The following is a 24,173-nucleotide window of genomic DNA, read 5'->3' on the forward strand; positions in this document are numbered from 1 at the left end:
TGATTTGGAAAAAGAAATGAATTTTTTTGTGATTTTTATATATCATTTTTGTTTCTAGTCCTTACACGAATCCTTAGGAAAAAGTAAAAGTGTCCCTTCTGAATGCTATTATTTTTAATTGTTTCTTGAAGGGCTTGATTGCTTTTCATTTTCTTTGCCCTTTCAAATACCCAGCAAGAAAATTAGCCTACTGTCGTGTTAAGGTCCATACATTGTGAAAAAAAAACAAGCAAGGATTTAGCATTGTTTACTGAAAAACTGCATGGTGGATTCAAGTTCATAGTATAGGATATTTTAAAAAATACTCGTATACTTATATTTTATTTCGGGAACTTTCAGTTAGTAAAAGGAAACTCCAGTGTCTAATGACACTCTGAATCATATATATCATACGAAAACATAAATTTGAGAAATAAAATGATCAGTCTCATTTTGAGTTCTTGGATTAAGCATGCCTTCTCAGAACTGGGAATTTTAGAAGTGCTTCTGATCTGACAACTCTTCTGGTCTTATAAATATTATTTTTCATGTAAATGAGCATCTATTAAAATAATAATGTCTCTTTTGTTTTAGAAATGATTTAGAGTGAGCACTAACTTTCCTTTTGACTGATCCTTCCCCAGAAGAGTATCACCAGGCCCCCTCTGCCCTTAAATCCCTGCATCTCAGGGAGTTTTCCTAAAGACGCCACATACACATTACTGCATTTTGTTACTTGTGAATACTGGACACTTAGATGCAGTTTCTCAGGATGCCATCTAAGGTATCTTTGTCTCCTACTAGTTTCATTAGTCTTCACTTTCTGTAGTTGTCCCAGTAATGTTATTTAAAATTTTATGTATTCTGTGTACTTTAAAAAATATTTATTCTTCATGTTTATCTTTTCATATTACATTGACTTGCTTTTTCAGAACAAGACTGAGCAATAAAATTGAGTTTAAGAACATTGATTAATTTTCAAATAATTGCATGTTTTTACATTAAATGCACTCTGTATTTGTTCAATTCTTTTCTCTCTTTCCTGCCTCTCTCCTGCATCCCAGTCCCTTTTTTTTTTGGTCTTTTTGAGACAGGCTCTCCCAGTATAGCCCCAGTTGATTTGGAGCTTACTATGTAGACTAGGCTGGCCTTGAACTCACATCACAAGGATCAGCTGTATAGCGGTGGCTTGCTTGGTACTTGCTGTATCTCCACACTGGCCCTAAGCTCATGGTAATTCTCCTGCCTAAGCTTGAGTTTTGGGGTCACAGGCATACATCACTGTCCCTGGCTTATTTAATGTCCTTTGTTGCATTACAAACTATCTGCCAACATCTCGTTTGTCATCGTTTTCATCAAAAGCATACTAACACTTTTCATTGTTGTGTTGTTTTATTTTTTGAGGATGGATTTTATTTAGTAGCCAAGGCTTCCCTGGAGCTCACTCTCCTTCTTCCTCATCATTCTGATTGTGTGTTTGCATGTGTGCACTTCTACACCCTGCACATGGACATATTTGATGGCATGTCTTTGGACGCATTGTTGAACAATAGTTTTTTGTTATTTATTAATGTAATAAATTGTTTTAAAATGAAGATTTTTGAAAGTTTAGAGAAGTCAGAGGAGTCATTTATATAACTAAGTATCCTAAAGATAGTATAGATTCTATAATATTTTTAAATTTTCTTTTAGAAAAGCAGATTAATTTCAGTAGTATTGCTTATAGCAGTTTATTGCCATGTAAGTAACAGAGGTTAAGGGTTAATAGAAAGGTACAGTAGATATATCCATCTTGTTATATCAAGAATAAAATAGTTTAGTAGAATAATGCATAGAATAAGATTGTTCAGCATTTTCTATGTCCTGTAAAGGCTTCTGGCTTGAACAATAAACATAACTGCATATGCCCACACATTTTACATATCTATGTACTTTGAGTAATAAAAGCTGTATTCAGATAGGTTTTATGTATTTTATTTACTTGAAGCCTTTGTTTTTAGATCTCTCACTTTTATTTTCAATAAAATATCATTGAAAAACTATTTTATACATTTTGTATAATTGTCCAAGCACCACTGGTGAGATTTAAATGTTAACAATACGGATAGGGCATGAGATAATGAGATAAGATATTGTCCTGAATTGATTCTCATTTCCTATATCATGACCATTTTAGATGATGATTCATTAAAAAAAATTATTTATTTATTTAATTCTAAAATTATTTTAATATCAAAGTGATAAGAATTAAGGTTTATGAGTAAAATAGAGGAAAATGTTAATTTTAAACATAAAGGGTTGTGTGTGCATGGATGTGCATATGTGTATGTATGTGTGTATATGTGTGTGCATTTGTGTGTGTGTATGTGTATGGGTGTGCATGCACATATACAAGGGCATGAACGGAGGCTAGAGGAGGATGTCGGGTATGTTCTGCTCTATAACTCTTTTATCTCTTGATGTCTCCCACTGAACTGGGAGCTCTTCATTTGTTTCGTATTCTGGCTTTCCAGCAAGCCACAGTAATAGTCCTGTCTTCTCCCCTCCATAGGTACTTGTGGCCACACAGGCTTTTACATGGGTGCTGGGAATCTGAATTCAGCTCTTAATTCTTGCATGACAAGTGTTGCTACCTACTGAACCATTTCCACATTCCTGAAGTCTTTTTTTTAAATGACAACATTCATAACTACACTGTCTAAAATATATTTATGAGTAGCATTATAGACCTGCACAAGAGGATATGATTTTCTCACAAAGAAGAGAGATAAATATAAAATATATATATATAGAGAGAGAGATAAATATAAAGTAAAATATTTGACTGAAATTCAGTTGGTGATCTGGTATTATGGCAAAGGCAGCCTTTTGAGAACAAAGAAAATACTTCAGCATAAGCACATTCTCAATTTCCATCAACCATAAATATCTGAAAATGAATTTTTTCTGCTGTAATATTTGATGATTCTATAGAGGACACAGGTTAAAAGGAAGACATTGATCACCCTGTCCTCAGTCACCACATAGCTAGTAGGCAGATAAATATATAAATTTTTTGTGCTGCATAGTGATGGCCTTTACAGTTGCACATTGCTACTGAAAGCCTTGCTAGTTTGTTTAAGTTGGTCTTAAGTGTCAAGTAAAGCACTGTAGATGCTAAAAAACTGGCAGTTAAACATTGCTCTGTCTCTTTACTCTCATCACTGGCCTGTACACCTATCTAAAATTATTTTTTATTTAAAAAAATTTTTTATTGAGCTTTAGTAAATTTCATTTAATGGTTCTTAATCAAATTTAGACTCCCTCCCCCATCCATGCCCCCCCCACCTGCTGGACCTCATGCATTCCACCATAAATGTTAAGCCCTATCCTGTCAAGCATTTGTACCCAGATGTCCTTAGGTGCTAGTTCATCCACTGGAGTTGAGCTCTCTACAGAAAGCAAGACAACAGAGTTCATGCTGTGTGTGTGTGTGTGTGTGTGTGTGTGTAGCTTGAATTTTAGAGGGTGCAATTTTAAGGTTGTATCTATAAACATTTTGTTCTAGTTTGCCTTCAACTGCTGTGACAAAACATTCTCTCCAATACCAACTTGGGGAGGAAAGGGCTTATTTGGCTTATATCTCCTAGGTCACACAGTTTACCAGGGAGCCCAAGGTAGGGAGGGACTCAGGGCAGGAACCTGGAGGCAGGAGCTGGAGTACAGGCCATGGAGGAACGCTGCTTACTGGCTTGCTCCCTTGGCCCTTGCTCAGCCTGCTTTCTTATACAATACAGAACAACCTTCCCAGGGGTGGCACCACCGACAGTGGGCTGGGCCCTCCCAACATCACTCAAAAATCAAGAAAATTCCCCACAGACGTGGCCACTGGCCAGTCCAATAGAGGTAATTCCCCAAGTGAGGCTCTGTCTACCCAGGTCTGTCTTGTTGACACTAAAGTCATCTGCATACTGTGGCTGCAGCTTTAGGGCAGCAGAAGCTGGAATAGAGAAGTTAAGAGAAAATGAATATTTAGAATATAAAAATAGGGAAAATTTGTGATTCTGAAGTGGCAGAAGATGGAGTGAGTAGATTAAGTATCAGATATGTGTGGGACTGAGTCTATGAGTATGTTGAAGATTCCCAAGGGACAGCTGGCAATACAGGTCTGAAAGACAGAAAGGTGTCTGAATCAGTGCAAGGTGTGTGGTCCTCATCTTAGGTCTGTGATGGGGTCAGAGAGGAAGAGACCATCTCAGGAGACATGGAAACCATGAAGAGCCCTGGGAATACCAACATACTTATTTGCCTTTACTTTGATTAAAAATGGGCCCTATGGAAAGTAAAAGAGATAGGAGTATTTCACTAAGAAATCTTTAAAATTCCATCCAATTCTCAAAAGTAAAGTGTCCTATTTTGAGATAGATTATTAAAATTAAATCTTCATGCATAGGTGTTTGACTGAGTTCATTTATTTAACTTTTATTCTCATCTGTGGACAACCCACACCATCATTGGTTTCTCTGTGTTTTCTCTTGCCTTAGGACAAAAATCTCCATGAAATAACCAGAGAAACTTTATTCTTTGATCAACTAAATATGATATAAATCTTTATAAAAATCTCATCTCTTTCTTCAGCCTCTGCCAGCTTCTTACCTCATCTATACTTCTACACTTACAGGTTGTGGTGGAAGGATCTGTCTTCTTCAGGTCTTCAGGCCTGTCTGTATGTTAGTTACTCAGTTAACATGACATGAGTGAGTCACTCTGCCTAGATTTTTGTGAGAAGTCAATCTGTGAAGGCGTGTGAGGAGCCTGGAAATATGCTGAGTGCCCTGGAGGTGTGTGGTACACGCCATTCTTGGCCACTCTTACTCTTGTCTTCTCTCTCTCGCTCTTCCCCTCCCCCCAGCCCTTCTCATCCAGCCATTCATTATCTTTGGCTTCTACCATGTGCTCGACCTCTCTTCAGTGGCGCTTGGTATGACTTTATCTAATTCCATGTTTTTTTCATATACTACCTCTACTCTTCGTATTGCACTTAAATAATTGCATCTAGACTGGAGAGGTAGCTCACTTGGTAGAGTGCTTGCTTAGTATGTCTGAAGCCCTAGGTCCAATACCTAGCACCACTTACATGCTGGCACACACCTGTTATTCCAGCACCTGAGAGGTGGATACAGGAAGATCAGACATTCAAGGTCATCATCAACTACATGGTGAGTTCAAGGCCTACTTGAGCTACATGAGACCCTGTCTCCAATGATAATGATAATAATAATTAATAGTAACAACAGTAGCCACAATGATAATGCAATCTGGATTTTGGGTCCAAAGGACATTGCTGAATAGCAACCTCCCTACTGAGAGGTCCTTGAGTGGGGATCCTCTGGAAAATTGTGACCAACTATGAGACTTTACCACTGTACTGTGGATTTGGTGTTAGCATGTCATTTGTGATAGGCACACTGATTGAACACTAGCCTTGACTCAGGCAATGTCCTAAGCACGTTATGTACATTATTACCTTGCTTTTTGAGTCGATTTTATTAGTATTCCTATTTTATACTTACCAACTCACCTGAGGTCACTCTGTACTGATTTGCAAGTGAGGATTTAAGCCCAGGTGGTCTAATTTCAGATTCCTTCCTTCAACTGTGCAGTGCCTCAGTAGCAGATTCAGGGTCATAGAGTTAACTTTTACTCTTTAATGTTTGATTTGAAACTTTTAAAAACTAATATTCAGTTTTAGTTTTAAAAATGTAGCAGTTCCACCCTATCATTGTCCTTTACTACTTCAAATTTCATTTCCCTCAAGGCGCCTGCTGTTAACAATATTTTCAGAGGTTTTTTTTTTTTGCACTGTAGGATTTTTTTTTTAAACCCCATGGTGTGTTTGCTATTCTCCCTTTAGCTTTTTGTCTTCTGAAAAGTCAGCTTATCCTCAGCTCGTTAGCAAAAGTTTTAGGTATAAATAGCTCAAACACCACTCTGATACATATGTGTGTCCATATTGTATATATACGTACGTACACACATACATATATACTTTTGTACAACTTGGCTTATTCCTAAGGGAAAGCTAGGCCACCTGTGTCCAAAGCAGACTAATGAAGTGAAACTCTTACCTGCTTAGGAGCCTGATTACACAAGTTTCTGCCTGATGGGGACCTACTTTTATTTGAAAACTTCAGGCAGATGAATTCTTCAAGTTGCCAGGACTGGAAATATTACTTCCTCCACTTTAGAACAAGCTTTGCTTTAGAATACATTTGACAATTTATATATGAATGAATCACTTTGATACAGAAAAATGAACAATAGCCCTTCTGAGCTAAGGAAATGGGTCTCGAGCTCCTTTCGGTGCATGCGTTTCTGGACTCAGTGTTTCTCAACAATGTGATGTGAGTTTTGTTTTAAGATCCTTATGTTTTCCATTCTCTTCCTGAACATGGTGCTGTAATTTCTAATCAGCAACACAAAAATATCTTCGTGAAAATAATCATACTTTTTAGCACGCACTGGAACGTTTTCCTAAAAAGTGAGGTCACCAGAAGCACGGAGCACAGAAATCCCAGATGACACTCATATTTGATTTAATTTTCAGCAAGATCCTATTCAGCAGATGGATGGGAAGGCTGACCTCCCTGACACTTCTGCATCACTGCCTGCTACTCCAATTGCTTTGGCGAATATTTTTTCATAAGGCTTCTCCTGGTACCTCAGAGATTGATGCCTGGCTGCCCGCCTGTGCTATGCTTCATTACGCCAAGGCTCTGTGAGCTTGAGAGATGCTGTATTCTATAAAAGGGGAAATCCTTGCTCATCAGAATCTCAAACATCCCCTACAGCCACTCAAATTGTGTATAATGTCTCTGAGGGTGTTATCTTAGCTTTCTCCCTCGACCCCCAATTCGTGTTCATTTAAAGCTTACCTTTATTCTAATTTTTCTGTTTCCTTCTGTGCCATGGCTAGATGAAAAACGGTGCAGAATAGTGCCCTAGCAATGGCTGTATCCAACTGTTTCCAAGATAAGCTCTAAGCCCCAACACTCATTATTTGAATGAAGATGCTGCTCCTGTCCTTTCACTGTAGCTTGAGAAGTAGAGAGCACAGGAGAGAGCACATGCCTGGGTGGGAAGGAAGCCATCCCTGTCACTTTAAGGCTTTGCTTTACAATGAACGTGTTTCCTTGTTTGTAAGCTAGTGTTCTTACACCAGACACTCGGGATGGATGTGAACATTAAAGTCACAAAATGCCAAGTGCTTTCTCTCTGTCCGGCACAGTCTAAATGCACAGTGAACTGTGACTCTTAGATCTGCATCACAGTTTTTGGTATAGCTATGTGTACTGTAAATATAACTCAGAACATGAAATAACTTTGTTTCATTTCATTTGGAGTGGAAGAAAGTAAATTGATAAGGAAGAAGTTTTTTGTAATCAGATGGATGCATGGCTGGCAAACTTTCTATACAATGATTTCACGCCTTTCTACAGAACCTCACATGATCCACAGCTCTTTAGAGATGGACTCTGGAAACACTGCCTTCTGCTCCTCCTTCCCATCCTTACCAGCTAGTTTATATTTCTGTGATGTGATAAAAAGAAAAAAAAGAAATGAGCACACAATGTGAATACCCAGCAGTTCTGCTCCTTTTCAGCAGGCTGACTGTGGTGGCGGTGCTGTGGGGACCTCTCTAACACGCAGTTCTGAGGAGGATTGGTTTGCTATCTCTTCCTGCCTCTCCACAGCTATGCTTCAGTGCATGTTCTAATGCTGAGATACTTTTGACTTAGAAGCCAGTACATATTTGATAGCCTTTTAGCTTGAATCAGATCTCTACCTGATGCAATTTTGATGAACTTGTCTCTTAGATGCCTAGGCGGCTCCTTTGCTGCGGAACTTTGTTTAGGAAATGATTTTCTCTTTTCACAGATCTAACATAAGGCCAGACTACGCAGACTCCAATTTCCATGACTTCAAGATGCATACCTTTACTCGGGTGACATCCTGCAGAGTCTGCCAGATGCTCCTGAGGTGAGCCTGCTCAGGCCTGTCTTCTACTTTAAATGAGCTAGTATAATTGCTAAGTATTTCAGGCCTTTCTAGCACTCTACCCCAAAGTGTTCTGAAGTAGGGATCTTGCCTCCATATTTGAGACACAACAGATCAGTGCTGACCTTGGACCTGGTGTCTTTCCTTGGGACTCTTGGAGAGAGCCTCTCTTCTTCTTCTATGGTTCTTTGAACAGCACCATGACCCTCTTTTCCCTCTTCCTGTCTGTGATCCATGTAAGCAGAACTGAGCACTTTTTAATACATCATTCTCTAATTTTACCTTTCAGGGGAACATTTTATCAAGGCTATTTATGTTTTAAATGTGGAGCAAAAGCACACAAAGAATGTTTGGGACGAGTAGACAATTGTGGCAGAGTTAATTCTGTTGGTAAGTCATGTTTATTGTTGAAATTCTGTTTTTAATGAGGACATAAAACTTGCTAACCATAACTAAGGTCTATTTTATTCTTAATATGTGTTTATTGTAACATCCCTTTTTTGGGCCTATCACACAGAAACACAATAGAAAATCGTTTAAAATCGACATGACCTTATTTTAAACTGTTTAATGTTCATTTGACTTTTAGAAGTATCTTGGAAGCAGAGGTCTTCAAAATTAATGTGAATGCTTTCCCGGCACCTAATGCCATCACCTCAGTCTCAAAACATATCATCCATACTCTACAAACACAGCCAGCACAAGCAGTCATAGAAACAAAATAAAGAGAAAATGTGCTTCTCTCTTTAGATTTTAAACTTCTTTCTTCTTTTAAATATTTAGCTCAGATCTTTTATTGCTACTGGAAGTAAACATTACGTAGACTAATTCACGAATTCATGAACTGAATGAATACATTGCCATTTTGCAGCATTTAACAAACAACATATATCCTTTGGATTTTATGTAAATATTTTCTCCTTGTTTTTTAAAAATCACACCCCATGCTTGTTATATGCGCTCATTGACAATTATGCATTCAGCAGGATTTTGCCTCTCTCTCTGCTCCTCTTGGGCTATCTCCCTTCCCTTTCTTTTCTGGCCTCTTTCTTCTTTCTCTTTCTTCTTCTTTCTCTTTGTCCTTTTCCCTCGAGTTTCTCTGTGTTTTATCAATAAGACCTTTCAAAATCAGGAAAAGGTTTTGAACACAAGAAAGGATCTTTAACAGCTTGAGTTCAAAAGGTAGCCATGTCAACCTTTGATTTTCCCAGAGGAAAAGCTGGACATTGAATTATTTCGGATAATGTGAAGAAGAGCGGAGCAGAGAATATCTTATTTCAGAGTGGCGTTCAGAAAATGGGCAGTTGTAGAAAAAGGTGAATCTATTAGAGGGCTCAGATCATGGCACAGCCCTGTCCCTCTGTGCCATCAACAGACATCTTCAGAGGGACCTCTGTGCCATTCTCTGTGCTAGGCATGGGCAGCTGTGCTGGCAAAGATCTGGCATTGGCCAAGCAGCTGCACTGAGCTAGGTTCTGCTGGCCACTTTCCTACAGGAACTCCTTTAGTCTACAAACAGCCCTTCCCACGGCCAGTGGGCTCCCAGGTTGCGGCAACTTGCTCAAGACTTTGAAGTGACAGACAATGTTATCATTTTTAGCAGTCTGAAGGTTGGAAACAGTTTACAGTGTTGTGAAATATAACAGTAATATTATGCATCATAACTGTTATTCTTTAACTGTCTATCTGATACAGGGATCACTCAAAGTTTTGTTGTTTTACCTTTAGGCGTCCCACCCTTCAATGAACATGTTTTCTGCGTATAATAGAATGGAGTGGTTGCATAAATCCCACAGTCCTGCCTCAGGGAGCTGGAGTCTTTGAAGGACATCCAAGAATCCCACAGTTGGCATGTTTGTATTCTAAGGGCAGGAGTACAGGAAAGAAATAAAGCCCGACAGAGAAGGTTAACACTCTAGCTCTCTGTTCACTACATATCCAAACTTGAGCAAATTGGTCTAAACATTTTGAACTTTATTTGTTCATCTTCAAAACATAATTTGGGGGATTATTGCCAAGAGCCAATCAGGTTAAGGTGATACTTGCCTAGTGCCTGGGCACAGTAAGAACTCACCATCTCAATCTGAGGTGCAATCTGAGGTGTCATGGTAAGAAATCAGTTTAATAAAGTGAGCCTCTTCTGTGTTTTTGCAAGTTCTATGGCCTTGGAAGTAACGAGAAGAGAAAAATTAATGAGTAGCACACTTTGAAATGATATTCAAGTGTGACATTAAAATGATATACATGCATTAAGATGATATATATCTTTCAAACGATAACTTTCCTATTAAAAAAATCTTGATAGAAATAAGGGAGAGTTCCTAGTCTGTCAGATAAGAGTTGTATGTCTATTCCTGGCCATGGTTTCAATGTACTCTGTTCTTAGAGGAGTTGTTTTCTGTAGGGAAATGATCACATAGCAACAGTAAAATCTGTAAATCCTGGTGTCTTGGTGTCAGGTTACTTCGAAAACCAGTTACTTAACCTTTGGAAGGTTTTGTTGTTTTTAGTTTCCTCCCTTATAAAAAAGGAAGGATATTAGATACTATTATAAGAGCATTGCCATTGTTAACTCATTTAGTGCCATAAAATTTCCACGAAGTTGGCATTATTGCCGTTCTTATTGTATGGATGAGGAGCTGAGGCCCAGCGGCCCAGAACACCTCCAGTCCTTCAACTTCAAGGCTTTTTCCCAACCTCTGTCTCTGCTCCCAGCCCCGAGAATGGTGTGTCAGGAAGACACAGGCAATGCCAGCACTGTCAGTCATCACTGTTTCTTTCTGCTGGGAAAAGGAGCAGTGTCATAATAGATTTTAAAAAAACATTTCACTATTTTTATTTTATGTGTATGTGTACGTGTGTATTGCCTGCAGGTATGTAAGTGCACTCATGTGAAATGCCCACTGAGGTTAGAAAAGGGAATTATATCCCCTGGGATTGGAGTTAGGATGGTTGTCAGCTGCCATGTGGGTGCTGGGATTAAAACCTGGGTCCTCTGCAAGAACAGCCAGTGTTCTTAACCACTGAGCCATCTCTTCAGTCCCTATGATAGACTATTTTTTGGGGGCAAAAGAACATATTTGATTAAATTAGTAATTGTCAAGTGATTTCAGATCTGAATGGCCTCAATTTTGGGGAGAGGGCCAGGCCTTCTTGGGTGATCATACTTGGGGCTCGCTATGGAAGCCCTCACAGCCAGAAAGATTTTGGATGCCTTCTGATCCAGGGCCCCCTATTTTAAAATAAGGAAGCTGGGTCATAAAAACCTTAAAATAAGATAACTAAAGATAAGAATATTAGTGCCCTGCAGATTGCAGATCATGAAGATATTTAGATATCATCCATTAAAAAGGCAGCCGCATTCTTTAAACTTTGTTACATAATTCACTTTAAAACAGGGAAAAGGCTCCTTTAACCTCGGACTAAGTTCTGTTTGGAATTTTGAACACATGGCCTCGGGCTCTTGAGTTTCTGCTGTTGCGCTGGATCCTCATGTTGACCTCTAGTCTCCTTCATTTCCACATCCCTGACTTTTCCCATATTTTCTTTATGTCCTTTCCTGTTCCAGACTTTGAAGAGAAAAATTAGTGACGTTGAATTCTCAGAGTTAATTAGAAGTAAGAAATGTCAAGAACCTGCCTAGCAGGATTCTCTTTCCCCTTAGATCAGGCTTTGTAATGTGGAGGCCTTGTCTTCAGGATGAAAAGGGTCCATGTGGTCGCATCAGCCCTTTCTCCCCTGCCCTCTGAACATTGGAAGACGTCACGTCTTGTCCTCAAACTCACTCATTTTTGGACTGGTGTAGGCAGTTCCAGTGGAAAATGTGTTCACCTGAGCCTGTGGATCTGATGTGAGTGTACTAGAGTAGATACTAATTTGGGGTCATGGAAGTCAGATCTCAGGTTCTCCTCCCTGGGCTGCTGAGAATCCTTGCATTGCCACAAGCATTCACAGTCTTTTACTTTGGCATCCAGGAGTCACTGCTTACAGTCGTTCAGCAATGCCACTTTCCATGATTGTTGCAGTATTTGGGGGAAACATGGGTATAGAGAAGGCAGGAAGAAGCACAAGATATATTAGGAGCTAGACACAAGGTTTATTTGAATGAGAATTTTATATGGAGGGGAGTGTGCTGCTATTTCAGGTGAACCTGACTTTGAGGAAAATTACCCTAACAGGCAAATTTAAAATAAATGAGTAGTGTTGATTTAAGATAAACTCAAATGTTTATGTAATGGTTTCCCACATAACATAAATCATAGTTTGAGACTTAAGCCGGCTTTATAGAGCTTTATAGCTCTAAAGCGTAACATAGTCAAATTATATTCTCAAGAGACAAGGAGATTCTGACTGCCTTGGTGTGAGTCAGGACTGCATTTGTGGTTCAGAGCACTATGACTAATAGGGTTGTGACATGGGCTAAACACTGGTAGCTGTGGAAGGGGGATGCCATTTTCTGTGAATGGCCTGGGTTCATAGAAAAGAGTGGAGAGGTAGAGAAGTACCAGTTGTGCAGCATGACAGAGTCCAAGGGCTACACCGCCCAAGACTGAGTGCGGCCTGATGACCCCATCCCCCTCTTTGCTCACCTCCTCTGTGTCCTCCTATCTTGCTTAGAGTCCAGAGATACAGTATTGCTTTAGTTAGAAAATCTCACTGACGGAAACGGAGAGATGGCTCAGCAGTCAAGAGCACTGACTGCTCTTGCCCAGGACCCAGGTTCAATTCCTAGCACCCACACAGCAGCTAACAACCACCTGTAACTCCAGTTCTAGGGGCTCTGACGCCTTCTTCTGACCTCCATGGGCATTGCACGTCACAGGTGCACCCACCTACATGCAAGCAATACACCCATACACATTAAATAAAAATAAATAAAATATTTTGGGCTGGAGAGATGGCTCAGCGGTTGAGAACACTGTTCTTGCAGAAGACCTGGATTCGAATCCCAGAACCCACATAGCAGCTAACAGCTGCCCATAACTCCAGTTCCAGGGGATCCGACAGCCTCTTCTGTCTTCCGTGGGCATTGCACAACACAGGTGCACTTACCTACATGCAGGCAATACATGCATACACATAAAATAAAATAAAATAAAATATATTTTTTAAATCCTTTAAAAAATAAATAAATATTTTAAAAAAATCTCACTGTCTCCTAATTGGGCAACTTCAAAAGCCAACGTTCCTCTCTTCATCTTATTCCTTCCATAAATTTTCTGAATTGATCTTTCAAAATCTTTTAAAACTCCCTTGTGATTGTAGCACGTGCTTGCTCATGCTGCTTTCTATCCTCTGCCTAAGACTGTCCATCTTCCTGCACATGCCATATACAGCTGGGTCATTTCTCTAGCCTGCTTTTAACCAGTCCTCCCCTCTTCAACTGATGATGCACTGCTGTCTACTTGTAGTGCTCTGTCTTCTATTTACATATCTGCTTTGTTTCCCTCATTTGGTGTCTTTCCTTTCTTGTGTGTTCATGTCTTTAAATTCAATGTTACTTCACTTGTAAGACTCCCTGGTACTCTTCATGCCTGGTCTGTCTTAGCCTATCAACTCTGTGTTTTCCTAGCATCTTGTAATTTACTTTCTCATGGCATTTATCACATTCATTATAACAGCCTCCTAGATGATCCCTTCGATTAGGCTCAAACATACCTAGTTGATGTTTTGACTTCAGGGAAGACATGGTGTGTGAATTCATGAATGGATGGGCTACCAAAGTGACAGGCCATCAGAGTGAGAGACAAATGACTGTAGGATGCAGTGCACCAGGGTCCCCGCAACTTGAATAGCACTATAGTCTTAGATCCTGAAGCAGAGGTGTCGCAGATTATACAGATTTGAGTAATATTCTTGTGGAGGTAAGTGCTCGACTAGATTGTTGACAAACGAAATTTAAAAATATCCTTCTCTGAATCAAGGCTTCTGTTTTAAGAAAGCAATGAACTAAGTAGACTTTTTACATTCATTTCTTGTAGTTATGCAAGGAAAGATTTATGCCCTAAGCATTGATCATCAGATAGGGACACCTGGGGTAGGTTACGAATGGGCAAGAAAATAAGCCAGTTCACAGAACACCTGTTGAAAAAAATACTTCTCTTTCACATAAACCTACTTCCTGATCCAGTCAACTCCATTGTTTGACCTCTCTTTTTGGTTCTTATTACTACCTCTCTCTGAAACACACCCCCATTTCTCCTTTTAGTTCCAAGGTCAACCCTACCTTCTCTGGGTTTTTATCCCAGTTCCTTGCAAATCATTAACCTCACCTTGATCGCCTGATGAATTGAGTTGTCTAATTAACTTAGATGCATGTTTCATTTATTTTTCAAGGTTAAGCTGTGCCGTGGTAGCTGATACCCTTTCAGTCTGCGGCACTTTTAATATTTGAACGTTTGACCAAGTAAATGCACACTGTTTACCAGAAGTTCATTAGTCGTCCAGAGTAGGTTTCCCACCAAGCAAATGGCCTCCAGCCTAGCAGGTTCCATCTGTGACTGACAGGAAGACAGGGTGGAAGCTTTTTTGATGCATGTCCTGAGTGCCGTTTTTAATCAGTGCTTTTGGTGAAAGCCATGGACCTGGCCTTAGTTTGATGACATGGGAAGGTGGTTTCTAGTAACTGGAGGTAGGGACTAACTGCACGGGAAGCACTGAAGTCTTATTTTCTCTGCTAAGTTATATATGCTGTGTAGGAGAAGTGAAGGAAAACATGGAAAAATGTTTAGCATCTTTGGTATCTATTCCTTTGTACCAAATCCAAATATAGAACACTTATCCTACAGTAACACTGTTTCAAAATAAATACAGTTCTAATAATATAACATGGGGCTAAACATTAATCATTAGGCATTTAAAATATCTCTTTCATGCTTTGTCAAAGTCAGCTTTCTTTGGATGTTGTCTTTTCTTGGTTCAGAATCCTTTTATATTTCATGTATATATCCCTGAAATCTCCCTAGTCTTCATTCACCTGAGATATAATAATTACTTGGCAAAAAATGCAGTGCATTTCTGAATGAGGCAGTCCATTCATACTAATGTATGGCTATGACAGATTATTATCTTGAGTACATATGCAGTAGGAAAAACGCATGATTTTATTTTTTGTTTTGTCAGTTTTTAAAGTTTTTGATCTTTTTGAGACAGTCTTCCTTGTAGTCCCAGCTGGCCTAGAACTCACTATGTAGACCAGGCTGGCCTCAATCTCACAGATATCTGCCTGCCTGTGCCTCCTGAATGCTGACATGAAAGGTGTGTGCTACCATTTTTTAAATTATATAAATCACACATCTTGGAAACAAATGTGAAGGCTGGGTGATTAATTTGCTTCTGAACATTTGAGGATTTGCATGGACATAAATAAAGGTCATGCCTTTTTTGTTGAACTTGACTCTTGAATGTTCGCTCTAACAGCCCTGATGATCAACACTCACACAAAGCTCTGAAGTGGGTGCCAAAACTTTCTAGTGTTAATAATGAATAGGTACAAACACCATTATATGAGCCTCTCAGCTAGTTACTGCAAAGCTGATGTAATTCGAGGGTGGCATTTCTTTCTCACTGTAGACCAAAGGGAAGGTCTAATCCTGGACTGCAGCTTTCAGGTAATTTATGATTTTGCTTGACAATAATATGTATCTGAGTCTCCTTGGTCCCTTACCTACCGTGACAGTGATCAGTACTGCATTCTTTGCATCTTCCAGATTAAACAAAGAGAGTAACTTTAGAAAGCAAATATCACTGGAGCAGACAACTGTGGTTCATTGCATCTTTTCCTTCAGTGGGAATGCAAGCTTCAGCTGCTCTAGTATTTAACCAATCAGATCCCATTTCTTTATCTGTTTAACCAATCCTTTACCTAGACCAGCTGCTGGTCCTCTTGCTGCTATAACCACCACTAATTGGAAGGAAGTTGCCTTGGTATCCTACTGGTTTAAACCAGCAAGATTGCTATCTAGAACCTGTGCCACAAATTGGCATCTGAAAGAGGCTCTTTGACAAATAGCATTGCATATTTAATGTGAGATAAAACTTACAGAGCATAATGTTATTTCAATCTTCTACCCCAAGCATTTTTACCTTGTTGTTTTAACATGAACTGAGGCTTGATCATTGATTTCAAACCTAAAAAGTGACTTTGGTTCTGCTAAAGAATACTTCAACCTCTTGTATAAATGAGTCACTGTTTTTTACTCACCAAGACAATCTTATATTCAAGGATAGTTATTTTACTTTTCATCTAGCAGTTTGGGTCAGATTAGTAATACAGTAATAACAGTTAAAGAGAATTAGAAACTATTGTATGATTAGATTCTCTTGGAATTCCTGAAAAGACTTAAAATCAAAGCTTTTTTCCAAGTATTACTTATGGCATCTGGCTTGCCTTTTGGTCTTTCCTATAGCATTGCTATAGATGTGAGCAGTGTTCAGAGCATTTGTGTACACCCCTCCAAACTTTGATCAAGTCATCTGTCCTGTAGTTCTGTGTTTCATAACAGTAGCATGTTAGACATGACAGCTCTCATCTTCCATAATAACACCAATAATTGCTTTTCTCTGACCCCTTTTGTGACAGCCACTCTTACTGGACATTGATTTGTTTAGTCTTAAGATATAGAACTTCAGATAAAAGACAGAGCAAATTATGTAATAATGCATGAACTGAAAGCCACTTCTATTGGAAAAAATAAACTTAATAGGACTGAATTCTATATTTAAACAGGTGAATTATAGAATGTGAATCTAAAACGTCAGTGAAAATCATTTATCTTACCCAAATATGCACATTGGGCTCAGTTGGCATTGGAGATGGGGTTCGGCCAAAGCTCCAAGCATCTTAGTAACACCACTTCTCAGAATTATATTAGGCCAGTAGGGACATGATGAAAGAAATGCAAGGTTTAAACCCCCCAGGGCCTGTGAGTCACCATCTAGAAGGGTTCTTGAAAGGGTAAGAGCATTTTATAGTTTGATCAATAGGAGCCTGAGAAGTAGGCTGCAGGGTAAAGACAAGTTGAGGATTTAAAAACTTTTAGAAACTTGAAGAATTGAATTACTATCCTAAGAAAGTTCCCAGGAGAAAAAAATGAGAAACAGAAACAGTCTTTTTCATCAGATCTCAACCAGAAACTATTGGGTCAGAATTCAGTCAAACCCGTGGTGATGACCAGCTTGTTATCCCAGACCTAATTGCTGTCCCACGCACATACGGAAATCTAGAAAATTCTAATGACTGTCATATCATTTTTGGGTTCATAAGATAATGTAAAGAATTGGACTGCAGACTTCAAAACTAGATCAGAAGGGGTGTTGTTCCATTTTTCCAGCCAGAATAAACTTTTCCTTTGAAATATACATGAACTAGTGTTCTGAGATTTCCTCATGTATTACCATTACTTTAGTATAAGTTAACAAGCTGCAGAATGAATGTGGCTTTGTGAATTTAGGTTGTGTCTAAAAAAGTGCCAGTCCAGCTTAATGTTCTGATCATGTTCTGACCACTGTCATAAAGTTGAAAGTATAAGCAAAGGATCCTGGCTAAGAAGTTCTTAAGTCAGAGCAGAGTCCCAAGCAGAGCCCTACCATATGACAGAGCCACATAAAACCTCAGATTTTAAGAGCTATTATGTATGTGATTGACCTAACAAGGTCAGTTTAGAGTACTGGTTGCTCTGTCCCAAGTCCATGGAAGCAGCTGTGTGTCTGACGGCAGACTAGATGTGGTAGTCATAATCATGGGAATTTTTAATTATTTATTTTTAATGTTTTATTGAGATTTTATTTTGTACATTTGATATAACAGTTCTTAATCAAAGTTAGACCCCCTCCCCATCCATGCCTCCTAATCCCCCCCCCACCACTGGACATCATGTATTCTGTCATACATGTTAAGTCCTATTCAGTCAAGCATTTGTACCCAGATGTCCTTTGGGGTAAATTCATCCACTGGAGTCTAGTCAGCACATCTAGAGATTTTAGTAAGGTCTACTCTCCTTCACCCAGTAGTAACCTGTCTCCAACAGCTCCCAGGGCTGGCCCACAGCCCATTTCCCTGGCTCCACTCTGGGCCCTTGTCTGATTGAGTTAGCATGGGTCCTGTGCTTGATGCCACCATTGCTTCAATTTCACATGTGCAAACTTCCCATGGCCTGAAAGCCTCTGCTTCCCTATGTTCATGAACCAACCCCGGCTCTTACGGTCTTTCTGCCCTCTCTTCTGCAATGGTCCCTGAGCTGTGGATGGGGGAGATTTAATAGAGGAGTCCTATTCAGGGAGGATTTTTGACAATGAAAGGGGAAAGGCTGGCACCACATAATGACTCATGTGCCCTTGGAAGGCTCATCAGCACCTTTCCATTTTGTTACTTGGATTACATTGTCAGGCTTTGTGGAGACTGGTTCTTAGTGCCTATATTCAGAGAGGTGAGGACAGATGTTTCTCTTCATGGTGAAAGCAAACCAGCAGGCAGAACACAGTGGGGAAAAGAAACACAGGAGAATGTGTTGAGTCATGGAGTCAGCCCAATCTAGTGTGTTCTTCATCAGTACTGGTCCATCCAGGCCTTACCCTGGGCTCTGTGGTTGGGATCGCCCATGCCAAGAACTGACTGTCTTGCAGCTAATTCCTACATAATAAGATAAGGTTCTGTAAAGGAGGGCCTTCTGTTCCTCTTCTGGTGAAGAGATGCAGCTGTCTGCATAGAAAGGTGAACACCATAATACTGTCATTTCCTTTTCATAGGGGACACCCAGCAGGCCCTCATGAAACTTAGCCTGATAAGCACTGTGCATGAGGCAACCATAGGTTGCATACAACAAAACCTACATTTAAAGAATGCTGTAAAAGATCTACTTTACAAGCACATCAAAATAATTCTATGCAAAGAATCTGAAAACAGGGAATTTTAAAATTAAAAGTAAGGTGTATATTAATTAGCTCTGAGAGGCTCCCATTAGAGGTCACCTGGAAATATAGAAACTTCTTAGTTTTCTTGGATGGAACACTTGAGCTCTACTCCTCTTTGGTGTTTTCTGCAACTAGATTCATAGTTTAAACTTTTTCCTCTAACTCAACCCAGTAGTTTAGGGAATCCTGGAATACATATGTTTGCTAGGGTAAACCAGTAAAATGGATATGCCAGCTGACCTGTTAAGAACTCAGATTCAGGGGTTGGGGAGATAGCTTAGTAAAGGTCTTACTGTACAAGTGTGAGGAACTGAGTTCTGATTTCCCCCATACTCGCTCATAACCCATGTACAATAGCATGCATCTGTGGTTTCCCAGTTCATGGGGAGGCGTGGATCCTGGGTGCTAACTGACCAGCCAGCATGCCTATCTGAAACTGTAAGCTCCAGGCTCAGTAAAAGATTCTGTCTCAAAAAGTAAGGCAGAGAAGAGATTGAGGAAGATACCCAGTATCAAGGTGGCCTAAAGTTCATATCACCAGAGTTCTGAGTCTGGACTACAAGATACCTTTGTAGCTCCTCTTCCTAGCCGGTTCTCATGCATGCATTCCACTGAAGCAATGCATGCTTCTAAAGGGGAGGACCAGAAGAAGTAAGCTAGCCTTTCTGTCCAGGAATATGCCTTTGTAAAGGCTAATTTCAGGCCTAGCAAAGAAGCCTTTATAGGAGGCCGTCAGTCATCTGTGAATGTCAGAGCGTTGGGGTTTGAAATTGACAAAGGGAGGCAGACTTAGCTTTTCTCCAGAAGGTGACTTTCTGCCTATGGAGCTTCCATTTCCATTAATCTGGAGTTGTCCTTTAAAATGAAAAAAATAAATAAATAAATAAACCACAAAGCAACGTTCTGTTCCCTGCCCCAGGCAGTCTTCTTGTGTAAAGCAGTCTGGTCAGGTGTCCCGGTAGGAGCTTTCCTATGAACTCTGGCCCTGTAGCTTGTTGAAGCCTCTTAAAGGAACACTCCACAGAGCTCCCATCTAGGCTTGCCCTTGTTCTTCCAATGTTCCCTTCAGATGCATCTTTTTTCTCAGATCCTTCCTCAGAGGTCATTTTGGATGTGAGAAGTACAGTCGTGGTGAGGGGTTTTCACTGTGGAAGTTATAACATGTTTAGATGATCCTAGACATGGGGAAAGGAAGAGAAGACTGCCCATCCGTTTCCTCCTTACAGTGTGCGTTCTTACACTGAGGTCCTTTCACCTTCGACAAAGTTTCTTACCTGAAGATCCCAGGACCCCTTATATCTGGGAATCAATTTTAGGAACTGCACTATGGTGAAAAGATGTTGTGTCTGTTTATAAATATGTAGACTAAAGATGAAAGGAAACGGCATTGGAATCCAATCCTGACTGAAGTAGTTTAAAAAAGTTTCTATCTGTAAATAAAACAAGTTTTCTAAAATCAAGCAAGGATGAAAGCCTTGATGAAGAACTTTCTCATATGGAATGCTTTACTGTGTTAAGTTTGCAAATGTGATATTAATAGTCCATGCAATACCTTTGCAGCACTGTATTTAGATTCTTAAAATAAGATGTGTTGAAAGAAAAGCTTACATCTTGCTATCATGCATATAAATTTAGTGCAAGTCCTTGTTTTAAGGAGTTTTATGAGGTTGAATTAACATTGCTTAATAAACAATTGGAAAAGTTAAGCATAACCTACAAGTCATTTAAAAGTATGAGTCACTTTTCTGACAAGCCAATAAGGTAAGAGAAGTCGGTTGCAAAACAATTACTAGCCCAGCCTGAGGGACCCTGGAAATATATTACAGGTATCAGTTAAGAAAACAAAGCGGTAGGGTTTTGCCACGCTGCAGAGATCAAGCTAAGGTTGCTAATCAAACCAAATAACTTCACACTGACAATGCCAATTTTTACGTTTGTTTCAGAACAAGGGCCGCTCAAACCACCAGAGGTAAGATTATCATTTAAACTTTTTTGTATAAGCTTTGCATTTCAACTTGGTTGCTAACTTAAACAGGCTTGAGTTTTTACAGTGTTCAGTGTGCTTTTTACAATGAATGGGGGAAAGAGAAATGGAGGGGGCCACCAGGTACTTGTCAGTGAGACACAGGCTTGGAATCAGCGGACAGTTCACAGTTGTCTGAAAACTTCAGGTTGAGTATAAAGGTGGATGTTTAACTTAATACAGTATGTGAAGTGGAGCTCTGTGAAAAGGGAGGGGTGGCCCTGATCTCAGAAAGTTGGTAGACATACAGATTCCCCATCATGAAATATTGTATCGCTGCCAGTAGTTTCTAGTACTACTGAAATTTCTAATGTCATTCCTTCAAGGATGTGGTTTCATATTTCTAGCAGTTTTCCATTTGAGCACAAACTTGATTAGTATTATATCCTATTGAGTAAATCAAACTCTGATAACATTTCCTTTTGATTTAACTGACTCCCAGTGGCTTAGAAGTATGTGATCACTGAGTATATCTCTCAGAATAATACCACTTTAAAATAGAGAAATAAAGAAATATAGATTCAGAAAAAAATGAAAATATGGCAGATTCCAGACCACAGTTGTGTTGGCAAATGTGAAAATATGTGATTTTTCCCTGTCCATTAGTCCATTAGATTCAGAAAAAAATGAAAATATGGCAGATTCCAGACCACAGTTGTGTTGGCTGTCAACCAAAAGTTAGCATATTTTCAACTGTGTTTGCAAAAATACTATAGCAAAATAATTATTAAAATAAAGTAGATGAAAGTAAAATGTAAAATGTGTATGAAATGAGACACAAATAAAATAAAATGAGAATTTCAGTAACAACAGTGACAAAATCTGTTTACTAAAGTACTTAATGTATATCAATTATCCTCTTTTAAAATGCTACCTATTCCCAGCACCAAAAAGTAAAATAAAACCCAAATCAATAAAAAAATGGCCACACTATTAGTGTGTTTGTAATAGGCTAACACTTATATAGTTGATAGAAATAATGAAACGTGTAGAAAGTTGCCCAATGAGGTCCTTGTTTCTGCATTTTTGCATTTGTACATAATTTAAAAATAAGAGGTTTCAAGGGTGAGTGTGTGCGTGTGTGTGTGTGTGTGTGTGTGTGTGTAGGGTGGTGTGCACGCATGTGCATTAGAATCTAGAATCCAGATCAAGGAATGTGTAACAAGATAATATTTTCTTCAACAATAGATTATACAAGTTCTTTCAGGTTGAAATAAGAAAACCTAAATGTTCTCTGTGTTTCGCAGACAGGGAAGGTTTCGTGCGAGGGCTGTCAGTGTTGTTCTAGCATTGAGAATGGTCTTACAAAGTAGCCTCCTTTTCTTTCTCTTCCTCTCTCATACTGTGCTTTTTAGATTATCAAGTCAGATAACCGTGTAGAGTTCTGAGCTTGAATGCACTGTTATTTAACATTTATCCTCTTAGATGTCTAGTTTTTCCCCAAGTAAATGATTTCATTTTCTTTCAAGGAGGTGATGTGGAATGGCTATATTTGCAGAAGGAAAATGTGCTAATAAGAAGTGGTTAATCATTTCACATGATATTAAATAATTCTCTCAGACACATTTATACCTTTAAAAATTACATGTGAGCCTCTTAATGAAAAGGAATTAATTTTCATGTTAAACTTCTAAAAATGTGTCATCGTATTTTAGTGATTTTATTAAGTGCAATTTTTACTTAATGTGTGACTTCACTAATAACCTCTAGTTTGTCTGAATTGAAAATTATAGTATACTCTTATACTGGGCAATTCACTTGGAACTTAGGTTCATTTAAGAAAAAAGTACAGCAAAGAATATTTAGAATATGATTTTTATTTTTTTTCCTTTCTTGAAGATTTTTCTTGTACTGGCTTAGAATGCCTCCATTTTCCTTTAAGTACCTATGATTGTGAATTTATTTTTTAAAATTTGCCCTTCATTCTCAAGAATAGGTCAGTTTTTCATAGCCACAGGATCCATAGGCCTGCATAGCCATATCTGGATGTTCATCTCACATGCATCCTAACTCTTCACAAACCCTTCAGACTGCACGAAGCAGGTTTATCCTTACTTATCTGTTCAGCCACTTAAAATTCATTCCTCGCTGTTGATTAAAACAGAAGAACCAAAGAGAACTTCCGTGTAACAGAGGAAGTTTGCTTTTGCTTGTGTTGTTGGTAAGATCAACAGAGAGAATAGTTATTCTCCCCACAGAGGCCAGTAGACCAAGAGACTCTTGGGCAATAAAAGTACTTTAAAAAAAAAAAAAAAACAGACAAAGTAATGAAGCAAGAAATAATTACCATGTATTTATAAAATGAGGTTTGCCTCCTCACTCTGTCTGGGTAGATTAAAAGAGATTCAGACTCCAGAGACTGATTCTCATGGTGTGGCTACCCAATGATGTCCTTCTCTCCTTCCCTTCCTCCTGTTGAACACCATGTCTGTCCAGCTCTGTCTACGCTTTTGAGAAAATGAGTGATGGGGGGGAAGTACATGAGGAAAGGACATTGAATTTTACATTTAAAAAAAATAAATATTTTCTATGAGTTTCACAGTATAAAATACATTCAGGTGCTTCTTGGGTGTGAGTCCATCTCCTGGAGATTGGTCAACCTACCCAGCATCACACCCGTGAGGAAAACCAACTCTCCCAGAAGCTATTAATTACTAATAGATCCTCAGCTAGGGCTAGGGCTTCTTGCCCACCTCCTCCCTGTATGCTGGGTCTTTGTCTGGCTTGGACTTGCACAGGGATTGTGATTTTTCACTTTTTGATAATCAGCTACATTTGAAACTGAGTTCAGGGCCACTATATTGTGAAGTTCACAGAACATATGGTGATGTACACCTTTAATTCCAGCGCTCAGGAGGCAGAGGCAAGCAGATCTCTGTGAGATCAAGTCCAGTCTACTCTACATAGCGAGTTCCAGGCCAGCTGGGGTTACAGGGATACCCTGTCTCAAAAGACAAAAACAAAATAAAAAATAAAGGACATGAAGTGAGGGGACTGCAGGGAAGTGGGAGTAGGTAGATCTGAGAGGAGATGGAAGAGGAGGTCTGAATATGGTCAAAATGCATTGTTTGAAAGGAATCAAAAAATATTCTTAAAAAAGTGAAAAATCAAATCTGTCTTCATTGCTGTGGTTATTAGATAGTAATATAGTAATGAATCTGGTGCTTGTGAAATCAAATGTATACCACACATTCTCAGAGACTTAAAAATCTCTTGCTTTGAT

General features: G+C 39.1%; 1 protein-coding gene across 1 annotated transcript in view; it reads left to right on the forward strand.

Moving 5' to 3' along the window:
• Nucleotides 1-24,173, forward strand: part of LOC103745151 (guanine nucleotide exchange factor VAV3) — a 278,692-nt gene that overhangs the window by 252,820 nt on the left and 1,699 nt on the right. The window contains exons 16-18 of the mRNA XM_008847051.2: nucleotides 7,897-7,998; nucleotides 8,306-8,406; nucleotides 20,871-20,896. Coding sequence (XP_008845273.2) covers nucleotides 7,897-7,998; nucleotides 8,306-8,406; nucleotides 20,871-20,896 — 229 coding nt within the window. The remainder of the gene's footprint in view (nucleotides 1-7,896; nucleotides 7,999-8,305; nucleotides 8,407-20,870; nucleotides 20,897-24,173) is intronic.

This window comes from Nannospalax galili, unplaced genomic scaffold (genome assembly GCF_000622305.1).
Source record: "Nannospalax galili isolate Female #2095 unplaced genomic scaffold, S.galili_v1.0 scaffold3183, whole genome shotgun sequence".
Taxonomy (NCBI): Eukaryota; Metazoa; Chordata; class Mammalia; order Rodentia; family Spalacidae; genus Nannospalax; species Nannospalax galili.